The sequence below is a fragment of the Pseudophryne corroboree genome, chromosome 1 (assembly GCF_028390025.1).
Source record: "Pseudophryne corroboree isolate aPseCor3 chromosome 1, aPseCor3.hap2, whole genome shotgun sequence".
NCBI classification, from domain to species: Eukaryota; Metazoa; Chordata; class Amphibia; order Anura; family Myobatrachidae; genus Pseudophryne; species Pseudophryne corroboree.
In genome coordinates this window covers 705,355,524-705,375,493 of record NC_086444.1, presented here as the reverse complement: position 1 = coordinate 705,375,493, position 19,970 = coordinate 705,355,524, and the positions used below count along the sequence as shown (strand labels likewise).

The following is a 19,970-nucleotide window of genomic DNA, read 5'->3' as shown; positions in this document are numbered from 1 at the left end:
TTGTGTTGTGGTACCCCTGGAATGTTAATCACACTATTTCCTTCCTACACATAATTTTAAAATGTTCCATCTTTAAAGGACTGAACTAACAACAGGGGCCGAATGTAATACCGCCCAAGATTGCGTCCAAGATCAGCCGGCATCTCACAACTCCGGCGATCTCGGGCGTTATTACATCCAGCCTCAAGTCTCAATGTAAATAACAGCACACTATTGGTAAACCAGTATTTGGAGTGGAACCACATGTGATGTAAAACCCAACAGTAATCAATAGGCAGTTAATGATGTAAGCAGCTTAATACATAGCATCCACCTTGCTCTTTTGGTCACCCAGAAAGGAAAGTTACCAATATTAAACAGCGTATTATTAAAGTGGATGCCAATTTCAGTAGTGGGCAACTGTTGCTTACCAGGACCTTGTCTGAAGGATTCCAAATCTTCTTCTTTCCACTGTGTAGCAATATACTACTATAGTATTTAACATAATTTACAATATAGGCGGGTATTCAATTAGTGCCAAATTTTCTGAGAGTCGGAAAAACAACACTTCACCCTTTTAGGTGGAATTTACATTGGACCTAGTCAAAGTGGCGATTTTTCGACTGACGAAAAATCCGGCACTGTCGGTAAACACGGGGATCGGCAAATTACTCACCTCTCCACATGTTTTTGTTGTAAATGCGGCTGTTTTTTACTATTTTCTGTGTATGCAGAATCGACTTGTTAACAAGTCGAATCTGCGTTGTCTGAAAAGTGACCGAAAACGGTTGGGATTGAATAGCTATGTTCTGATTTAAATTCGGACGTAATTGAAAATATCCCATAACAGCAACTGAAAGTGTTTTTTATATTTTGATACATGCAATCATTACAATCTTTCTGCCAAGATATAATCAAATTGATTTCTTTTAGATCCTAACTTGTGCAGTTTGCATTGTATAATTTTAGGTTAATAAATTTCTTAGTCGTTCTGGATAAAATTGATGGATGAATATTTCATTCTTTTATCCTTTGTACTAGTGCTCTTTCAATTAATTTATGTACACTACAATTACCACAACCATTTCACAAGTAGTGAAAGGTATATGCGGTCTCAAATTTACAGGTACAGTATTGTATTGTATTGTACAATGGTGTTTGTGCAATGTTGTACCAATGCAGTTATGCAGGAGAGAAAGCCATTACTTGGGGGTTGACATCTCCCACTGCAGCAATGGGGCAATCAAATCACTCAGACAGGAGAAGGACAACTGGGTCAGGAATGGGTAAGCAAAGCAGAGGTTATTGGGTCAGGGCAGTTTGAGGTGACCAGACTTATGCCAGCTCCTTATACTCATAGAAAATAATAGTCTCAATCTTAATAAACAGACAGTGCAAGAACTTCCTAATGTGTGACTTTCAAAATATGTTATGAAAAATAGTGTATGATAATAGATTGTGGACAGGTTGTCTACTAAGCACAATGCAATGCTATAATAGGATGTCCACCTACACTTTTTTGCTCCATATACACAAAGAGATACACCAAAGACGAACACTTGCATAAGTATGCATGTAAAAAGCGTATAAAACATTGCACATAAATAGTTACTTATGTAGTTTTAACTCTTCCAAGTAACAATTTCACAGTGTGCAAAGTACACACATAGAACAATAAGAAATAGGCAAAAAGGTCACTTGCCTCATTTACAATATAATCCAACAGCTCAAATATAGCCATAGCCGGCCGGCTGTCCATACAATGACCTGTAAAAAAAGAAAAAAATATACATAACGACAGGTGGCGGATCAGATCAGATTGAGAGAATGGAGGTTTCACAGTAATAGATTTAAAATTAAGAAATGGTCTAGATCTCCCTACCACTGATAGGTCTTCCTGGGGGTCTTGGACGAGGAGAGATACTGTGAGGTTCACCCTCAGCTCCATCCAGTACTGGTCGCCCAAAAATGGCTTCCAGCTCTTTGCTATCAGGTGGCGGTATAGGGTATCTTCCTATGGATAGTTCTACCAATGACAAACCCATGCTCCAGATGTCCGATTGTACAGAGTAATGAGTGCCTTGCAACCGTTCTGGCTAAGTGAGAGATAAAAGTAAAACAAAAAAGTCAGTAAAGACTAGTTGGAGAGAACCAGGACCAAGGTGCATTTTATGCATATAAGATTTTCCACATGCATTACATTTTTTACTAGCCTGGTTGAGCTTCTTTTGTTGCCAATTTCCTTCCCTTGCACAATGCTTAGCAAAATCTTAATTATAATAAGAATTTACTTACCGATAATTCTATTTCTCGTAGTCCGTAGTGGATGCTGGGGACTCCATCAGGACCATGGGGAATAGCGGCTCCGCAGGAGACAGGGCACAAAAATAAAGCTTTAGGATTAGGTGGTGTGTACTGGCTCCTCCCCCTATGACCCTCCTCCAAGCCTCAGTTAGGATACTGTGCCCGGACGAGCGTACACAATAAGGAAGGATATTGAATCCCGGGTAAGACTCATACCAGCCACACCAATCACACCGTATAACTTGTGATCTGAACCCAGTTAACAGTATGACAAACGTAGGAGCCTCTGAACAGACGGCTCACAACAATAACAACCCGAATTTGTTTGTAACAATAACTATGTACAAGTATTGCAGACAATCCGCACTTGGGATGGGCGCCCAGCATCCACTACGGACTACGAGAAATAGAATTATCGGTAAGTAAATTCTTATTTTCTCTAACGTCCTAAGTGGATGCTGGGGACTCCGTCAGGACCATGGGGATTATACCAAAGCTCCCAAACGGGCGGGAGAGTGCGGATGACTCTGCAGCACCGAATGAGAGAACTCAAGGTCCTCCTCAGCCAGGGTATCAAATTTGTAGAATTTTGCAAACGTGTTTGCCCCTGACCAAGTAGCAGCTCGGCAGAGTTGTAATGCCGAGACCCCCCGGGCAGCCGCCCAGGATGAGCCCACTTTCCTTGTGGAATGGGCCTTGACAGATTTAGGTTGTGGCAAGCCTGTCACAGAATGTGCAAGTTGAATTGTGCTACAAATCCAACGAGCAATCGTCTGCTTAGAAGCAGGAGCACCCATCTTGTTGGGTGCATACAATATAAACAGTGAGTCAGACTTTCTGACTCCCGCCGTTCTTGAAATATATATTTTCAATGCCCGGACCACGTCCAACAACTTGGAATCCTCCAAATCGTTAGTAGCCGCAGGCACCACAATAGGCTGGTTCAGGTGAAACGCTGACACCACCTTAGGCAGAAAATGAGGACGCGTCCGCAGTTCTGCCCTGTCCGTATGGAAAATCAGATATGGGCTCTTATATGATAAAGCCGCCAATTCTGATACTCTCCTGGCTGAAGCCAGGGCCAGTAGCATGGTTACTTTCCATGTAAGATACTTCAACTCCACCGATTTGAGCGGCTCAAACCAATGGGATTTGAGAAAATCCAAGACTACATTAAGATCCCACGGTGCCACTGGGGGCACAACCGGGGGCTGTATATGTAGTACTCCTTTTACAAAAGTCTGGACTTCAGGAACTGAAGCCAATTCTTTCTGGAAGAAAATCGACAGGGCCGAAATTTGAACCTTAATGGACCCCAATTTGAGGCCCATAGACAATCCTGTTTGCAGGAAATGTAGGAATCGACCCAGTTGAAATTCCTCCGTGGGGGCCTTCCTGGCCTCACACCACGCAACATATTTTCTCCAAATGCGGTGATAATGTTGTGCAGTCACCGCCTTCCTGGCTTTTACCAGTGTAGGAATGACCTCTTCCGGAATGCCTTTTTCCCTTAGAATTCGGCGTTCAACCGCCATGCCGTCAAACGCAGCCGCGGTAAGTCTTGGAATAGACACGGTCCCTGCTGAAGCAGGTCCCGTCTTAGAGGTAGAGGCCACGGATCCTCCGTGAGCATCTCTTGAAGTTCCGGGTACCAAGTTCTTCTTGGCCAATCCGGAGCCACTAGTATCGTTCTTACTCCCTTTTGCCGTATAATTCTCAGTACTTTTGGTATGAGAGGTAGAGGAGGGAACACATACACTGACTGGAACACCCACGGTGTTACCAGAGCGTCCACAGCTATTGCCTGAGGGTCTCTTGACCTGGCGCAATACCTGTCCAGTTTTTTGTTGAGGCGGGACGCCATCATATCCACCATTGGTTTTTTCCAACGGTTCACAATCATGTGGAAGACTTCTGGATGAAGTCCCCACTCTCCCGGGTGTAGATCGTGTCTGCTGAGGAAGTCTGCTTCCCAGTTGTCCACTCCCGGAATGAATACTGCTGACAGTGCTATCACATGATCTTCCGCCCAGCGAAGAATCCTTGCAGCTTCTGCCATTGCTGTCCTGCTTCTTGTGCCGCCCTGTCTGTTTACGTGGGCGACTGCCGTGATGTTGTCCGACTGGATCAACACCGGCTGACCCTGAAGCAGGGGTTTTGCCAGACTTAGAGCATTGTAAATCGCTCTTAGCTCCAGTATATTTATGTGAAGAGACATCTCCAGGCTTGACCATACTCCCTGGAAGTTTCTTCCCTGTGTGACCGCTCCCCAGCCTCTCAGACTGGCATCCGTGGTCACCAGGACCCAGTCCTGTATGCCGAATCTGCGGCCCTCTAACAGATGAGCACTCTGCAACCACCACAGAAGAGACACCCTTGTCCGTGGCGATAAGGTTATCCGCTGATGCATCTGCAGATGTGATCCGGACCATTTGTCCAGCAGATCCCACTGAAAAGTTCGTGCGTGGAATCTGCCGAATGGAATCGCTTCGTAAGAAGCCACCATCTTTCCCAGGACTCTTGTGCATTGATGCACAGACACTTTCCCTGGTTTTAGGAGGTTCCTGACAAGTTCGGATAACTCCCTGGCTTTCTCCTCCGGAAGAAACACCTTTTTCTGAACCGTGTCCAGAATCATTCCCAGGAACAGCAGACGTGTCGTCGGGGTCAACTGAGATTTTGGAAAATTCAGAATCCACCCGTGTTGTTGCAGCACTAGTCGGGTTAGTGCTACTCCGTCCTCCAGCTGTTCTCTGGACCTTGCCCTTATCAGGAGATCGTCCAAGTAAGGGATAATTAATACGCCTCTTCTTCGCAGAAGAATCATCATTTCGGCCATTACCTTGGTAAAGACCCGAGGTGCCGTGGACAATCCAAACGGCAGCGTCTGAAACTGATAATGACAGTTTTGCACCACGAACCTGAGGTACCCTTGATGTGAAGGGCAAATTGGGACATGCAGGTAAGCATCCTTTATGTCCAGGGACACCATAAAGTCCCCTTCTTCCAGATTCGCTATCACTGCTCTGAGTGACTCCATCTTGAACTTGAATTTTTGTATGTACAGGTTCAAAGATTTCAGATTTAGAATAGGTCTTACCGAGCCGTCCGGCTTCGGTACCACAAATAGCGTGGAGTAATACCCCTTTCCCTGTTGTAGGAGGGGTACCTTGACTATCACCTGCTGAGAAAACAGCTTGTGAATGGCTTCCAATACCGTCGCCCTGTCTGAGGGAGACGTTGGCAAAGCAGACTTTAGGAACCTGCGAGGGGGAGACTTCTCGAATTCCAACCTGTAACCCTGAGATACTACCTGCAGGATCCAGGGGTCCACCTGTGAGCAAGCCCACTGTGCGCTGAAATTCTTGAGTCGACCCCCCACCGCTCCTGAGTCCGCTTGTAAGGCCCCAGCGTCATGCTGAGGGCTTTGCAGAACCCTGAGAGGGCTTCTGTTCCTGGGCAGGGGCTGCTTGCTGCCCTCTCTTACCCCTTCCTCTGCCCCGAGGCAGATATGACTGTCCTTTTGTCCGCTTGTTCTTATAGGACCGAAAGGACTGCGGCTGAAAAGACGGTGTCTTTTTCTGTTGGGAGGGGGTCTGAGGTAAAAAGGTGGATTTTCCGGCAGTTGCCGTGGCCACCAGATCCGATAGACCGACGCCAAATAATTCCTCCCCTTTATACGGCAATACTTCCATATGTCGTTTGGAATCCGCATCACCTGACCACTGTCGCGTCCATAAACTCCTTCTGGCAGATATGGACATCGCATTTACTCTCGATGTCAGAGTGCAAATATCTCTCTGAGCATCTCGCATATAAAGGAAAGCATCCTTTAATTGCTCTATAGTCAATAAAATACTGTCCCTATCCAGGGTATCAATATTTTCAGTCAGGGAATCCAACCAGACGACCCCAGCACTGCACATCCAGGCTGAGGCGATGGCTGGTCGCAGTATAACACCAGTATGTGTGTATATACTTTTTAGGGTAGTTTCCAGTCTCCTATCCGCTGGATCCCTGAGGGCGGCCGTATCAGGAGACGGTAACGCCACTTGTTTTGATAAGCGTGTGAGCGCCTTATCCACCCTAGGGGGTGTTTCCCAGCGCGCCCTAACCTCTGGCGGGAAAGGGTATAATGCTAATAACTTTTTTGAAATTAGCACTTTTCTATCTGGGTTAACCCACGCTTCATCACATACATCATTTAATTCCTCTGATTCAGGAAAAACTACAGGTAGTTTTTTCACCCCCCACATAATACCCCTTTTTGTGGTACTAGCAGTATCAGAGATATGCAAAGCCTCCTTCATTGCCGTGATCATATAACGTGTGGCCCTACTTGAAAATACGTTTGTTTCATCACCGTCGACACTAGATTCAGTGTCTGTGTCTGGGTCTGGGTCGACCGACTGAGGTAAAGGGCACTTTACAGCCCCTGACGGTGTCTGAGACGCCTGGGCAGGTACTAACTGGTTTGCCGGCCGTCTCATGTCGTCAACTGATTTTTGTAATGTGCTGACATTATCACGTAATTCCATAAACAAAGCCATCCATTCCGGTGTCGACTCCCTGGGGGGTGACATCACCATTATCGGCAATTGCTCTGCCTCCACACCAACATCGTCCTCATACATGTCGACACACACGTACCGACACACAGCAGACACACAGGGAATGCTCTTATCGAAGACAGGACCCCACTAGCCCTTTGGGGAGACAGAGGGAGAGTTTGCCAGCACACACCCAAGCGCTATAATATATATGGGAACAACCTTATATAAGTGTTGTTCCTTATAGCAGCTTAAATATATCAAAATATCGCCAAAAAATGCCCCCCCTCTCTGTTTTACCCTGTTTCTGTAGTGCAGTGCAGGGGAGAGTCCTGGGAGCCTTCCTCACAGCGGAGCTGAGCAGGAAAATGGCGCTGTGTGCTGAGGAGAATAAGCCCCGCCCCCTATTTCGGCGGGCTTTTCTCCCGGAGTTTTAGATATCTGGCATGGGTTAAATACATACATATAGCCTCAATGGCTATATGTGATGTATTCTTTTGCCATAAAGGTATTAAATATTGCTGCCCAGGGCGCCCCCAGCAGCGCCCTGCACCCTCCGTGACCGCTTGGTGTGAAGTGTGTGACAACAATGGCGCACAGCTGCAGTGCTGTGCGCTACCTTCATGAAGACTGAAGAGCCTTCTGCCGCCTGTTTCCGGACCTTCAATCTTCAGCATCTGTAAGGGGGGTCGGCGGCGCGGCTCCGGGACGAACCCCAGGGTGAGACCTGTGTTCCGACTCCCTCTGGAGCTAATGGTGTCCAGTAGCCTAAGAATCCAATCCATCCTGCACGCAAGTGAGTTGAAATTCTCTCCCCTAAGTCCCTCGATGCAGTGAGCCTGTTGCCAGCAGGACTCACTGAAAATAAAAAACCTAAAAACTTTTTCTAAGCAGCTCTTTAGGAGAGCCACCTAGATTGCACCCTGCTCGGACGGGCACAAAAACCTAACTGAGGCTTGGAGGAGGGTCATAGGGGGAGGAGCCAGTACACACCACCTAATCCTAAAGCTTTATTTTTGTGCCCTGTCTCCTGCGGAGCCGCTATTCCCCATGGTCCTGACGGAGTCCCCAGCATCCACTTAGGACGTTAGAGAAAAATAAGATTGGTCTATTCCCATGTACTGACATTGGCTTTTCATAGTCTATACACATATTAGCATTTTGAAACCATTAAACTTACAGACATATATGATCTGGTCCCCACGAAGGAGTTAGCCATGGAGTCAATAAGTTGCCCACTGACGCCAAAGTCACACAATTTGATCTCTCCCCGTGAATTCACTAGAATGTTGGAGGGTTTCACATCTAAAGAAACAATGCAAACTTTTTAAAAAATGAAGCCGAGGCTTTGAATGAACAGTTGGTATTTTCACTCCTCAATGCATTTCATTTTTTGCATTTACTTCACTGGGTTGTCCTTTTAAAAATTTAATCACCTCTGTGCATGATCTGATGCTTCTCTCTCAGGTAAGCCAGTCCCCGAAGTACTGCAATGCTGACTTTGCCTAGAATATCCTCCGGTATGCGGCGGGCTTCTTTAAGGACTTGGTCCAGAGATCCACCATCCTGTTGGCACACAAATTTTGTTTTGTCATCAGACTGCTGATGGCATCTAAAGACCGGCTGACTATTTAAGTAAGGTTGTGCCCTGAACAGTTTGCTTATATCATGTATATTTAAATTCACTTACTTTTTCAACAACGCATGCTGAAAGTTTGTTAAACAAAAAAAAAAAAACTCCTATACTCCTACAATCTAAACCTCACACCAGGTTAGCGCCCATTTGTTCTAAGAATGAAACATTCTAGTATATTTAGGGACTATGGGGGTAATTCAGATCTGATTGCAGCAACAAATTTGTTAGCGAATGGTCAAAACTTTGTACACTGCAGGGGGGACAGATATAACATGTGCAGGGAGTGTTAGATTTGGGTGAGGTGTGTTCAAACTGAAATCTAAATTGCAGTGTAAAAATAAAGCAGCTAGTATTTACCCTGCACAGAAACAATATAACCCATCCAAATCTCTCTGCACATGTTATATCTGCGCCACCTGCAGCGCACATGGGCCCTCATTCCGATTTGTTTGCTCGCTAGCTGCTTTTAGCAGCAGTGCAAACGCTAAGCCACCGCCCTCTGGGAGTATATCTTAGCTTAGCAGAAGTGCGAACGAAAGGATCGCAGCACTGCTACAAAATAAATTGAGCAGTTTCTGAGCAGCTCGAGACCTACTCCTAGCTTGCGATCACTTCAGACTGTTTAGTTCCTGATTTGACGTCACAAACACGCCCTGCGTTCCGCCAGCCACTCGCCTGTTTCCCCAGCCACTCCTGCGTTTTTTATCTGGCACGCCTGCGTGTTTACACACACTCCCCGAAAACGGTCAGTTACCACCCAGAAACACCCACTTCCTGTCAATCACTCTGCGGCCAGCAGTGCGACTGAAAAGCGTTGCTAGTCCTTGTGTGAAACTGCATCGGCTTTTGTGAAAGTACGTCGCACGTGCGCAGTGCGCACCATACGCATGCGCAGAACTGCCGATTTTTAGCCTGATCGCTGCGCTGCGAACGGCAGCTAGCAATCAACTCGGAATGACCCCCATGGTTTTGTCCATTAGCTAACAAATTTGCTGCTGCAAACAGATCTGAATTAGGCCCTATGCTCCTACTGAGCCCTGCTGAATTCATTTCTAAAGTTAAATGTCCCTAATCCCTTCGTACAAGACTTCCTAAATAAAACATTCCTTTTATTTAATCAAAGTCTCTGGATTATATATTTATGAAGCAATTGAAATATCTAAAAATAACACAGCAGAGATGTGATAAAGAGAGTATTAAAACTGGTCAAATGTCATTCTTATACATCCTCTTATTTTATATTGTTCATCTCTCACATTATATCTCACATTACTTTATCACTTAATAAATTACTACCAAAATAATGGATAATATTTCTTGGCTTTTCTAGTCAATAAGCAAATTTTGAATGGATTTATAATGGGAATTAAAGTACTCTTACTGAGATATAATATTAGTATAAAATAGGATTTTAATACCTACCGGTAAAACCTTTTCTCTTAGTCCGTAGAGGATGCTGGGGTCACATCAAGAACCATGGGGTATAGACGAGATCCAAAGGAGACATGGGCACTTTAAGATTTTTAAAGGGGTGTGAACTGGCTCCTCCCTCTATGCCCCTCCTCCAGACTCCAGTTATAGGAACTGTGCCCAGGGAGACGGACATTTAGAGGAAAAAGATTTATTGTTAAACTAAGGTGAGATACATACCAGCTCACACCTCAAGCACGCCATACAACATGGCATTTAACACAACGCAAGTCAACGGCATGATCATCAGCAACACGCTGACTATAAACGTAACACAACAGGTGTGTAACCACAACTAATAACTGCAGATATAGTACGCACTGGGACGGGCGCCCAGCATCCTGTACGGATTAAGAGAAAAGGATTTACCGGTAGGTATTAAAATCCTATTTTCTCATACGTCCTAGTGGATGCTGGAGTCACATCAAGAACCATGGGGTTTATACCAAAGCTCTAGAACGGGCGGGAGAGTGCGGATGACTCTGCAGCACCGATTGACCAAACATGAGGTCCTCATTAGCCAGGGTATCAAACTTGTAGAACTTCGCAAAGGTGTTTGAACCCGACCAAGTAGCTGCTCGGCAAAGTTGTAATGCAGAGACCCCCCGGGCAGCCGCCCAGGACGAGCCCACCTTCCTGGTAGAATGGGCCTTCACCGATTTCGGTAACGGCAATCCAGCCGTAGAATGAGCCTGCTGAATCGTATGACAGATCCAGCGCGCAATAGTCTGCTTGGAAGCAGGAGCCCCAATTTTATTGTGAGCATACAGGACAAACAGAGCCTCTGTTTTCCTAAACTGAGCCGTTCTGGCGACATAAATTTTCAAAGCTCTAACTACATCGAGAAGCTTCGATTCCAGCAAGGCGTCAGTAGCCACTGGCACCACAATAGGTTGGTTCAAGTGGAACGATGAAACCACTTTCGGCAGAAACTGCTGACGAGTCCTCAACTCTGCTCTATCTTCATGGAAGATCAAATAAGGGCTCTTGTGAGACAAGGCCGCCAATTCAGACACCCGCCTTGCAGATGCCAAGGCCAACAGCATGACCACTTTCCAAGTAAGGAAATTCAACTCTACCTCCTGTAAAGGTTCAAACCAATGAGACTGAAGGAACTGCAACACCACGTTAAGATCCCATAGTGCCACAGGGGGCACAAAGGGAGGTTGGATGTGCAATACGCCTTTCACGCAGGTCTGAACTTCTGGAAGGGAGGCCAATTGTTTTTGGAAGAAAACCGATTAAGCCGAAATTTGAACTTCAACTGAGCCCAACTTTAGGCCCGCATCCACACCGGCTTGTAGAAAATGGAGAAAACGTCCTAACTGAAATTCCTCCGTAGGAGCTTTCTTGGATTCACACCAAGACACGTATTTTTTCCAAATACGGTGGTAAATGTTTAGACGTTACTCCTTTCCTGGCCTGAATAAGAGTGGGGATGACTTCCTTGGGAATACCCTTTCGGGCTAGGATCCAGCGTTCAACCTCCAAGCCGTCAAACGAAGTCACGGTAAGTCTTGGAACAAGCACGGCCCCTGCTGTAACAGATCCTCCCTCAGAGGAAAAGGCCAGGGATCTCCTATGAGTAATTCCTGAAGATCTGGATACCAAGCCCTCCTTGGCCAATCTGGAACAATGAGGATCGCTTGAACCTTTGTTCTTCTTATGATCTTTATCACTTTTGGAATGAGTGGAAGCGGAGGAAACACGTACAACGACCGAAACACCCACGGTGTCACTAGGGCGTCCACTGCTATTGCTTGAGGGTCTCTTGACCTGGAACAATATCTCTGAAGTTCCTTGTTGAGGCAAGACGCCATCATGTCTATTTGAGGAATTCCCCAAAGACTTGTCACTTCTGCAAAGACCTCTTGATGAAGAACCCACTCTCCTGGATGGAGATCGTGTCTGCTGAGGAAGTCTGCTTCCCAGTTGTCCACTCCTGGAATGAAGATCGCTGATAGAGCGCTTGTATGCCTTTCCGCCCAACGGAGCCCCTTTGTGGCCTCTGCCATTGCCGCTCTGCTCTTTGTTCCGCCCTGGCGGTTTATGTATGCTACTGCTGTTATGTTGTCCGACTGAATCAAGACGGGCCGATTGCGAAGAAGATGTTCCGCTTGCAGAAGGCCGTTGTGAATTGCCCTTAATTCCAGAACGTTTATGTGTAGACACATTTCCTAGCTTGACCATCTTCCCTGGAAGCTTTCCCCCTGCGTGACTGCTCCCCAGCCTCGGAAACTCGCATCCGTGGTCACTAAGATCCAGTCCTGGATCCCGAACCTGCGTCCCTCTAGGAGGTGAGAGCTGTGCAGCCACCACAGGAGTGAGATTCTGTTCTTGGAGGACAGGGTTATCCTTCGGTGCATATGCAGATGGGACCCGGACCACTTGTCCAATAGGTCCCACTGAAACACTCTGGCATGGAATCTGCCAAACTGAATGGCCTCGTAGGCCACCACCATCTTCCCCAGCAACCGAGTGCATTGATGGATCGATACTCTTGCTGGTTTCAGAATTTGTTTGACCAGGTTCTGAATTTCCAGAGCCTTTTCCACTGGAAGAAAAACGCTCTGTAATTCTGTGTCCAGAATCATTCCCAAAACGACAGCCGTCTCGTCGGAACCAACTGCGATTTTGGCAAGTTTAGAAGCCAACCATGTTGCTGCAGAATTGTCAGGGAGAGCGTAATGTTCTGCAGTAATTGGTCCCTGGATCTCGCCTTTATTAGGAGATCGTCCAAGTACGGGATAATTGTGACTCCTTGTCTGCGCAGGAGAACCATCATTTCGGCCATTACTTTGGCGAAGACCCTCGGAACCGTGGACAGACCAAACGGCAACGTCTGAAATTAATAATAACAATCCTGAACTGCAAACCTCAGGTAAGCCTGATGTGGAGGATAAATGGGAACATGTAAGTAGGCATCCTTTATGTCTACAGACACCATAAAATCCCCCTCCTCCAGACTGGAGATCACAGCCCGGAGAGATTCAATCTTGAATTTTAATTTTCTCAGGTAGAAATTGAAGGATTTGAGGCTCAGGATTGGTCTGACTGAGCCGTCTGCCTTCGGGTTCACGAACAGGCTTGAATAAAAGCCTTCTTCCTGTTGCGACGGGGGAACCCTGACAATGACTTGATTGTGACACAATTTTTGTATTGCGGCGCATACCACTTCCCTGTCTGGAAGAGAAGCTGGTAAGGCTGATTTAAAAAATCGGTGAGGGGGGACGTCTTGAAACTCCAGTTTGTACCCTTGGGACACTATTTCTAAAACCCATGGGTCCAGGGCCGAACGAGCCCAGAACTGACTGAAGAGCCTGAGACGTGCCCCCACTGGTGCGGACTCCCGCAGAGGAGCCCCAGTGTCATGCGGTGGACTTGGCAGAAGCCGGGGAGGACTTCTGCTCCTGGGAACCGGCCACGGCCGGTGATCGTTTACCTTTTCCCTTTCCTCTAGTAGCAAGGAAGGAAGATCCTCAGCCCCTACTGTATTTATTGGGCCGAAAGGACTGCATCTGATAGTGGTGTGCTTTCTTTTGTGGTGCAGGCACATAAGGTAAAAATTATGACTTACCCGCGGTAGCCGAAGATACCAAGTCAGCGAGGCCGTCACCAAACAATACACCACCCTTATACGGTAGAGACTCCATAGCTTTCTTAGAGTCAGCATCAGCATTCCATTGATGAATCCACAATGCTCTCCTAGCTGAGACTGCCATGTCATTGGCCCGTGATCCCAAGAGGCCAATATCTCTCGCAGCTTCCTTTAGGTAGACTGCAGCGTCCCTGATATGACCTAGTGTCAAAAAAATGCTATCCCTATCCAGGGTATCCATTTCAGATGACAAGTTATCTGCCCATTTTTCGATAGCCCTACTCACCCACGCAGATGCAATGGCTGGTCTGAGTAGCGTACCCGTGGTGATATAAATGGATTTCAATGTATTTTCCTGTTTACGATCCGCAGGATCCTTTAGGGCTGCCGTGTCAGGGGACGGGAGAGCCACCTTTTTGGACAGCTGTGACAGAGCTTTGTCCACCATGGGGGGGTGACTCCTATTTTTCCCTATCCCCAGAGGGAAACGGATACGCCACTACAATCCTTTTGGGAATCTGAAACTTTTTGTCAGGACTTTCCCAAACCTTTTCACAAAGCGCGTTCAGTTCATGAGAGGGAGGAAATGTTACCTCAGGTTTCTTCCCTTTATACATACAGACCCTAGTATCAGGAACAGTAGGGTCCTCAGTGATATGTAATACATCTTTTATCGCCACAATCATGTACTGAATGCTCTTTGCCAGCTTTAGATCTAATTTGTCAAAACTATAGTAGACACTTGAGTCAGTGTCCGTGTCGGTATCTTTGTCTGCCAGCTGGGCAAATGAACGTTTTTGTGACCCCCGAGGGGGTCTGGACTTGAAACAACACATCCTCTATGGATTTCTTCCATGCCTGGTTCTGAGACTCAGATTTATCCAATCTTTTATTTATCAGAGCCACATTTGCATTCAAAGCACTCAAAACATTCACCCAATCAGGTGTCGGCAGTGCCGACAGGGTCACTCCCACAGCCGTTTGTGTCCCTAACAGTCTCCTCCTGGGAAGAGCACTCCGCCTCAGACATGCCGACACGTGCACCCACCACACGCAGATACACTAGTCCTATAGGGGACAGACCCACAGTAAAGCCTGTCAGAGACACACAGAGGGAGATATTGCCAGCTCACACCCCAGCGCCTAATCCCGGTCTGAAAACACTAAAGACAATGTCCCAGACCTGCAGCGCTTTTATAAGTTAATATAATGCACCAAAATCACTGTGCACCCCCCGTTTTGCACCCTGTTACTTGTACAGCAGTGTGAGGAAGGACCAGCGTCTCTGCAGCCTTGTGTAGAGAAAATGGCGCCGGGCTGTGTACTGTGAGGGTTAAGCCCTGCCCCCGTAATGGCGCGCTTCAGACCCACTCTTTTTTAAAACTTTTTTATACTGGCGGGGGTCCGGACAGTGCCCTGGCACTTAGTCCGCTCTTGCCAGTTAGTTATTTGAGGTTAGAATGTTGCCCAGGGCGCCCCGCATCCCCCCCCCCCCTTGCTCCCTTCACCCTGTAATGCCGCTGAGTGTGGGAGCATGGCGCGCAGCACGGCCGCTGTGCGGTACCTCAAAGCCGTCACTGAAATCTTCTTCTACTCACCTGTCTTCTGACTTCTGGCTCTGCAAGGGGGGTGACGGCGGGCTCTGGGAACGAGCATCTAGGCATACCTAGCGATCAAACTCTCAGGAGCTAATGGTGTCCTGTAGCCAAAGAAGCAGAGCCTTTAAACTCACAGAAGTAGGTCTGACTTCTCTCCCCTAAGTCGCACGAAGCAGGGAGACTGTTGCCAGCAGTTCTCCCTGAACATAAGAAACCTAAAAAAGTATTTTCAGCGAAACTCAGTAGAGCTCCTCAGTGTGCATCCAGTCTGCCTGGGCACAGATTCCAAACTGGAGTCTGGAGGAGGGGCATAGAGGGAGGAGCCAGTTCACACCCCTTTGAAAGTCTTAAAGTGCCCATGTCTCCTGTGGATCCCATATATACCCCATGGTTCTTGATGTGAACCCAGCATCCTCTAGGACGAATGAGAAACCAACTTTACATGCATCACATTATAAATGTTACTTCTCACTAGCCGTTTAAGTTTCAGAAAGTATTCAACAATGTGCAATGCATCTTAAAATACACGTTAACACCCCAGTATTTCTACACAAGGATGATGACATGTAGGTAATGCAGGCCTGGCAACAGAGGGGGACAAAGGGGACACTTGTAATGAGCCTGAGATTACGAGGGGCCCCGGACCCTCAGGAATCTCGGGAGACCAGTTCCTGTGTCCCCCTTGCCTGTGCCACTGCCACAGTGCTGCGCTGTATACAGTAGGAAAGAAAGGAGCCCAGCCAAACACCGTCGGATGGCAGCAGTACAATGTAGTTTATTTTGCACTGACTCGTGCACGTGATGGCATGAAACTGCGCTGCTGGACAGCACAGCAGAGGAACTGACCGAGCCACCCGCCTGCATGCGAACTAAGTACGGAGCAGCAGAATCTGCAAGAGTGAGGCAGGAGGTAAGTGTGGGGCTGAAAGACACAAGGGAAGGGGGAAGCTGAGAACACAGAGCCAGACTGAGAGACACAGGGAGGTTAAGATACACAGGGAAAGACTAAGAGTAAAGGGAAGGGCGGGGGGGTGGATGAGAGACACAGGGCCAGGCTGAGATACACAGAGGGAGACGGAGTAACAGGGAGGGTGGTTGAGGAGGCAGAGAAACTCGGGGGGGGGGCTTATGGATGAGAGAAATGGTCAGGGGGGGTAAGAGACGGGGTAGGCTGAGATACATGGGCAGACAGAGTAATGGGAAGGGAGGATAAGAGACTCAGAGGCAGACTGACATACAAAAGGGGGAGACCGTAACAGGGAGGCTGGATGGGGAGGCTGAGAAACACAAGGGGATGGGAAGGCTGAGAGACAAGTCGCTTGTGTTGCTGAGACATAGTGGGAGAGGAGGCTGAGAGAAATGGGGAGGGAGAGGGGAGGCTGGGAGACATAGTGGGAAGGGGAGAGGCTGAGAGACACAGATGAGATGAGAGCATGGCTGGAGACAGAAAGACATGGGGATGGGGAGGGGAGGCTAGAAACACAGGGATAATGCTGGAGCGATACAGGTAGGGATGGAGTGAAATGGGGGGAGGGGGGAAATTAGCCAATAGCCAACTGACCTGTAGCTACTAGGGAGGGATGGGGTCCCCAAAAACATGTGTACCTGGCCCCAAGATTTCTGTTGCAGCCCTGTGGTAATGCAGTTATGTGCTAAATAGCCTGTGACCAAGCCCTCACTGACTGCGTCCAGCGGTCACGGAATGGGTTTGGGTCATGGACGGGAAATGGACAATTAGGGCATTCCTGCTTACCGCCAGTAATTTCCAGTTACTGACTCCACCAACTGCTCCTTATTTCCGTGGCACCTGGAACCACATTTTTGTTCAGGCTCCTACCGCTGGCACCTGAATAACCACTCACTGCTGTGTATTTGTCGACACGCTTTTACCACACCTCCTGTCTGGCGTCAGTTGACCCCCACTGGTCGTAGACCTAGACCAGATGTAGTATGGTAGCCTGGCAGAGGGCTTAACTTGGAGACGCTAGGTTTACCCTGGACAGCCGAAGAACGGGACTGCTATTGGGCATACCTGGGTGTCGTAAAATGGAAGGCAATCGTCGTCATCAGGCAAATTATGTTTATTTACAAAATAGTTCTAAAGAGAACTCTTTCCTTTTGCTAGGGGAAACAGCACACAATAAGATGTTCACAGCAGAATGACTTAAGATGGTATACACTTTTTATCTAAATTCTACACCCCGAACAACGGGGTAGTCCCGCCCTAGGTTCTTTTCCATCCAATCAGGATATCTTACAAAATATAAACAAATAATTGATATTTTAAAAGGAGATAACGACTGCCTGAATCGTTTTCCTCCTTCCTGTCACACACAGACAAAGTTTGGTGTGGTTTAAACATAAATCTGCAACCTAAAAAGTGCAGTCCAGGAAATCTTACATCAGATGTATTTACACAAAGTTATTGTCAAGTCCACCTAGTTCGCATTCGTAAAACCCAATTTCATTTAACAACCTTTTGATGACACAGAGTATATAGTTTATACAGCAGTGTCTGTATTTGTAAGAAATGGTACAGGAAAACAACTTCTACAAAAGTATACAAATTGTTTCCCCCTGCCATTCACGTATCTGTAGCGAATATACAGGAAATCATTGAAAACAAACTGGTTTCCCCAAAAGCACAGACACACCAGAGACCACCTGGGGACCATTTCACAGGAAGTGCTGTAACCAAAGTCTTGGTCATTTCACTCGAAGGGTGGGTACACACTGATAGATACATCTGCAGATCAACTGATCTGCAGATGTATCTATGGACGGATCGGGCAGTGTGCTGTGCATACACACTGCCCAATCTGTCGGGGACTGACGTCATGAACTGGGCGGGCGTGTACACACGGGATCCGGTCTGAAGATCGACAGTGTCTAGGTCGACAATGTTTAGGTCGACCACTATAGGTCGACAGTCACTAGGTCGACATGGATGGAAGGTCGACAGGGTTTCTAGGTCGACAGGTCTAAAGGTCGACACAAGTTTTTCACATTTTTTTTTCTTTTTTTGAATTTTTTCATACTTAACGATCCACGTGGACTACGATTGGAACGGTAAAGTGTGCCGAGCGAAGCGGTAGCAAAGCGAAGGCACCATGCCCGAAGCATGGCGAGCGAACGCGGTGCACTAATTTGGGATCCCGGTCACTCTACGAAGAAAACGACACAAAAAAAAAAAATATAAAAAAATCCTCATGTCGACCTTTAGACCTGTCGACCTAGCACATGTCGACCTAGAAACCCTGTCGACCTTCCATCCATGTCGACCTAGTGACTGTCGACCTATAGTGGTCGACCTAAACATTGTCGACCTAGACACTGTCGATTTGATGAACCACACCCGTACACACACCCACCAAGTTCAGCTGTCAATCACCGTCGGCTGCCGCAGCTAGAGTACGGGTAGCCAGCTGATCGCCCGCACACACTCAGCGATGTGCCAATATATCGGTAGATCTATTGGCTGTTGGCTGTGCTGCAGGGCCGACGCGATATGTCTGTGAACGATGGAGTTCACAGACACATTGCCCATACACACTGGCCGACGGACCAGCGATATATTGGCCGTTCTATCGTCCAGTGTGTATGGGCCATTACACATTCTCACAGAAACTGCAGAACCTAAGGTCATTACCTGCAGTGCCCTGACCAACATCAAAAGGTTTGATAAATCGACACCTATCCCCTGCCGATGTAAAAGTGACTCAAGAACAATAGTCCAGGCTTTTTAGAAACAAAATACATCATACCTTTCTCGTAAGTGCTTTGTCCATGCAGTTTTATAACAGTGCAGTCCTCGACTCTCCAATTGCGCACAGCGCAGTGATATAACATTAAGACACATTTTTAAACACTCCGCACCTGGCGCAGTCAGTACATTTGAATAGGGCGCCTTGCGCCTATTGTTCCTTTTAAATGATGGCGCCGCAGCATGGGATTAACTCCTTCAGTGTCGCGGCTGCAATTAACTATGTTGCTGATGAGGGTCCCTGGCAACAAAGCCATTTACTCTGTTGTTGGCAGTCAATATACTGAATATTACCATTCAGGAGTTATCAATTAATAGTCAAAAAATGCTAAGACCCAAAAAAATAGGATTTTAATACATACCGGTAAATCCTTTTCTCCTAGTCCGTAGAGGATGCTGGAGACTCCAAAAGGACCATGGGGTATAGACGGGATCCGCAGGAGACATGGGCACACTATAAGACTTTGAATGGGTGTAAACTGGCTCCTCCCTCTATGCCCCTCCTCCAGACCTCAGTTATGGGAACTGTGCTCAGGGAGTCGGACATTTCGAGGAAAAAGATTTTTGTTAACCAAGGGTGAGATACACACCAGCTCACACTACAACACACCATACAACATGGCTCTCAAGCAATACCAGTTAACAGCATGAACTAAAAACAGCAACAAGCTGAACATAACCGATACACAACCTCCGTGTAACAGAAGCAATAACTATCAATACTACTGCAAAAACAGTCCGCACAGGGACGGGCGCCCAGCATCCTCTACGGACTAAGAGAAAAGGATTTACCGGTAGGTATTAAAATCCTATTTTCTCTTACGTCCTAGAGGATGCTGGGGACTCCAAAAGGACCATGGGGTCTATACCAAAGCTCCAAACCGAGCGGGAGAGTGCGGACGACTCTGCAGCACCGATTGAGCAAACATGAGGTCCTCCTCAGCCAGGGTATCAAACTTGTAGTACTTAGCAAAAGTGTTTGAACCTGACCACGTAGCTGCTCGGCAAAGTTGAAGCGCCGAGACACCTCGGGCAGCCGCCCAAGATGAGCCCACCTTCCTGGTAGAATGGG

The 19,970-nt window shown here is 47.2% G+C and overlaps 1 protein-coding gene across 5 annotated transcripts in view; it reads right to left on the bottom strand.

The window, feature by feature from the left end:
- MAP2K2 (mitogen-activated protein kinase kinase 2) overlaps positions 1 to 19,970 on the bottom strand; it is a 162,377-nt gene that overhangs the window by 27,769 nt on the left and 114,638 nt on the right. For all 5 annotated transcript variants that reach the window (XM_063914867.1, XM_063914866.1, XM_063914865.1 and 2 more), the window contains exons 5-8: positions 8,270 to 8,399; positions 8,014 to 8,138; positions 1,862 to 2,075; positions 1,682 to 1,746 (exon numbers count right to left, since the gene is read on the bottom strand). In XM_063914867.1, the coding sequence (XP_063770937.1) occupies positions 1,682 to 1,746; positions 1,862 to 2,075; positions 8,014 to 8,138; positions 8,270 to 8,399 (534 nt within the window). The remainder of the gene's footprint in view (positions 1 to 1,681; positions 1,747 to 1,861; positions 2,076 to 8,013; positions 8,139 to 8,269; positions 8,400 to 19,970) is intronic.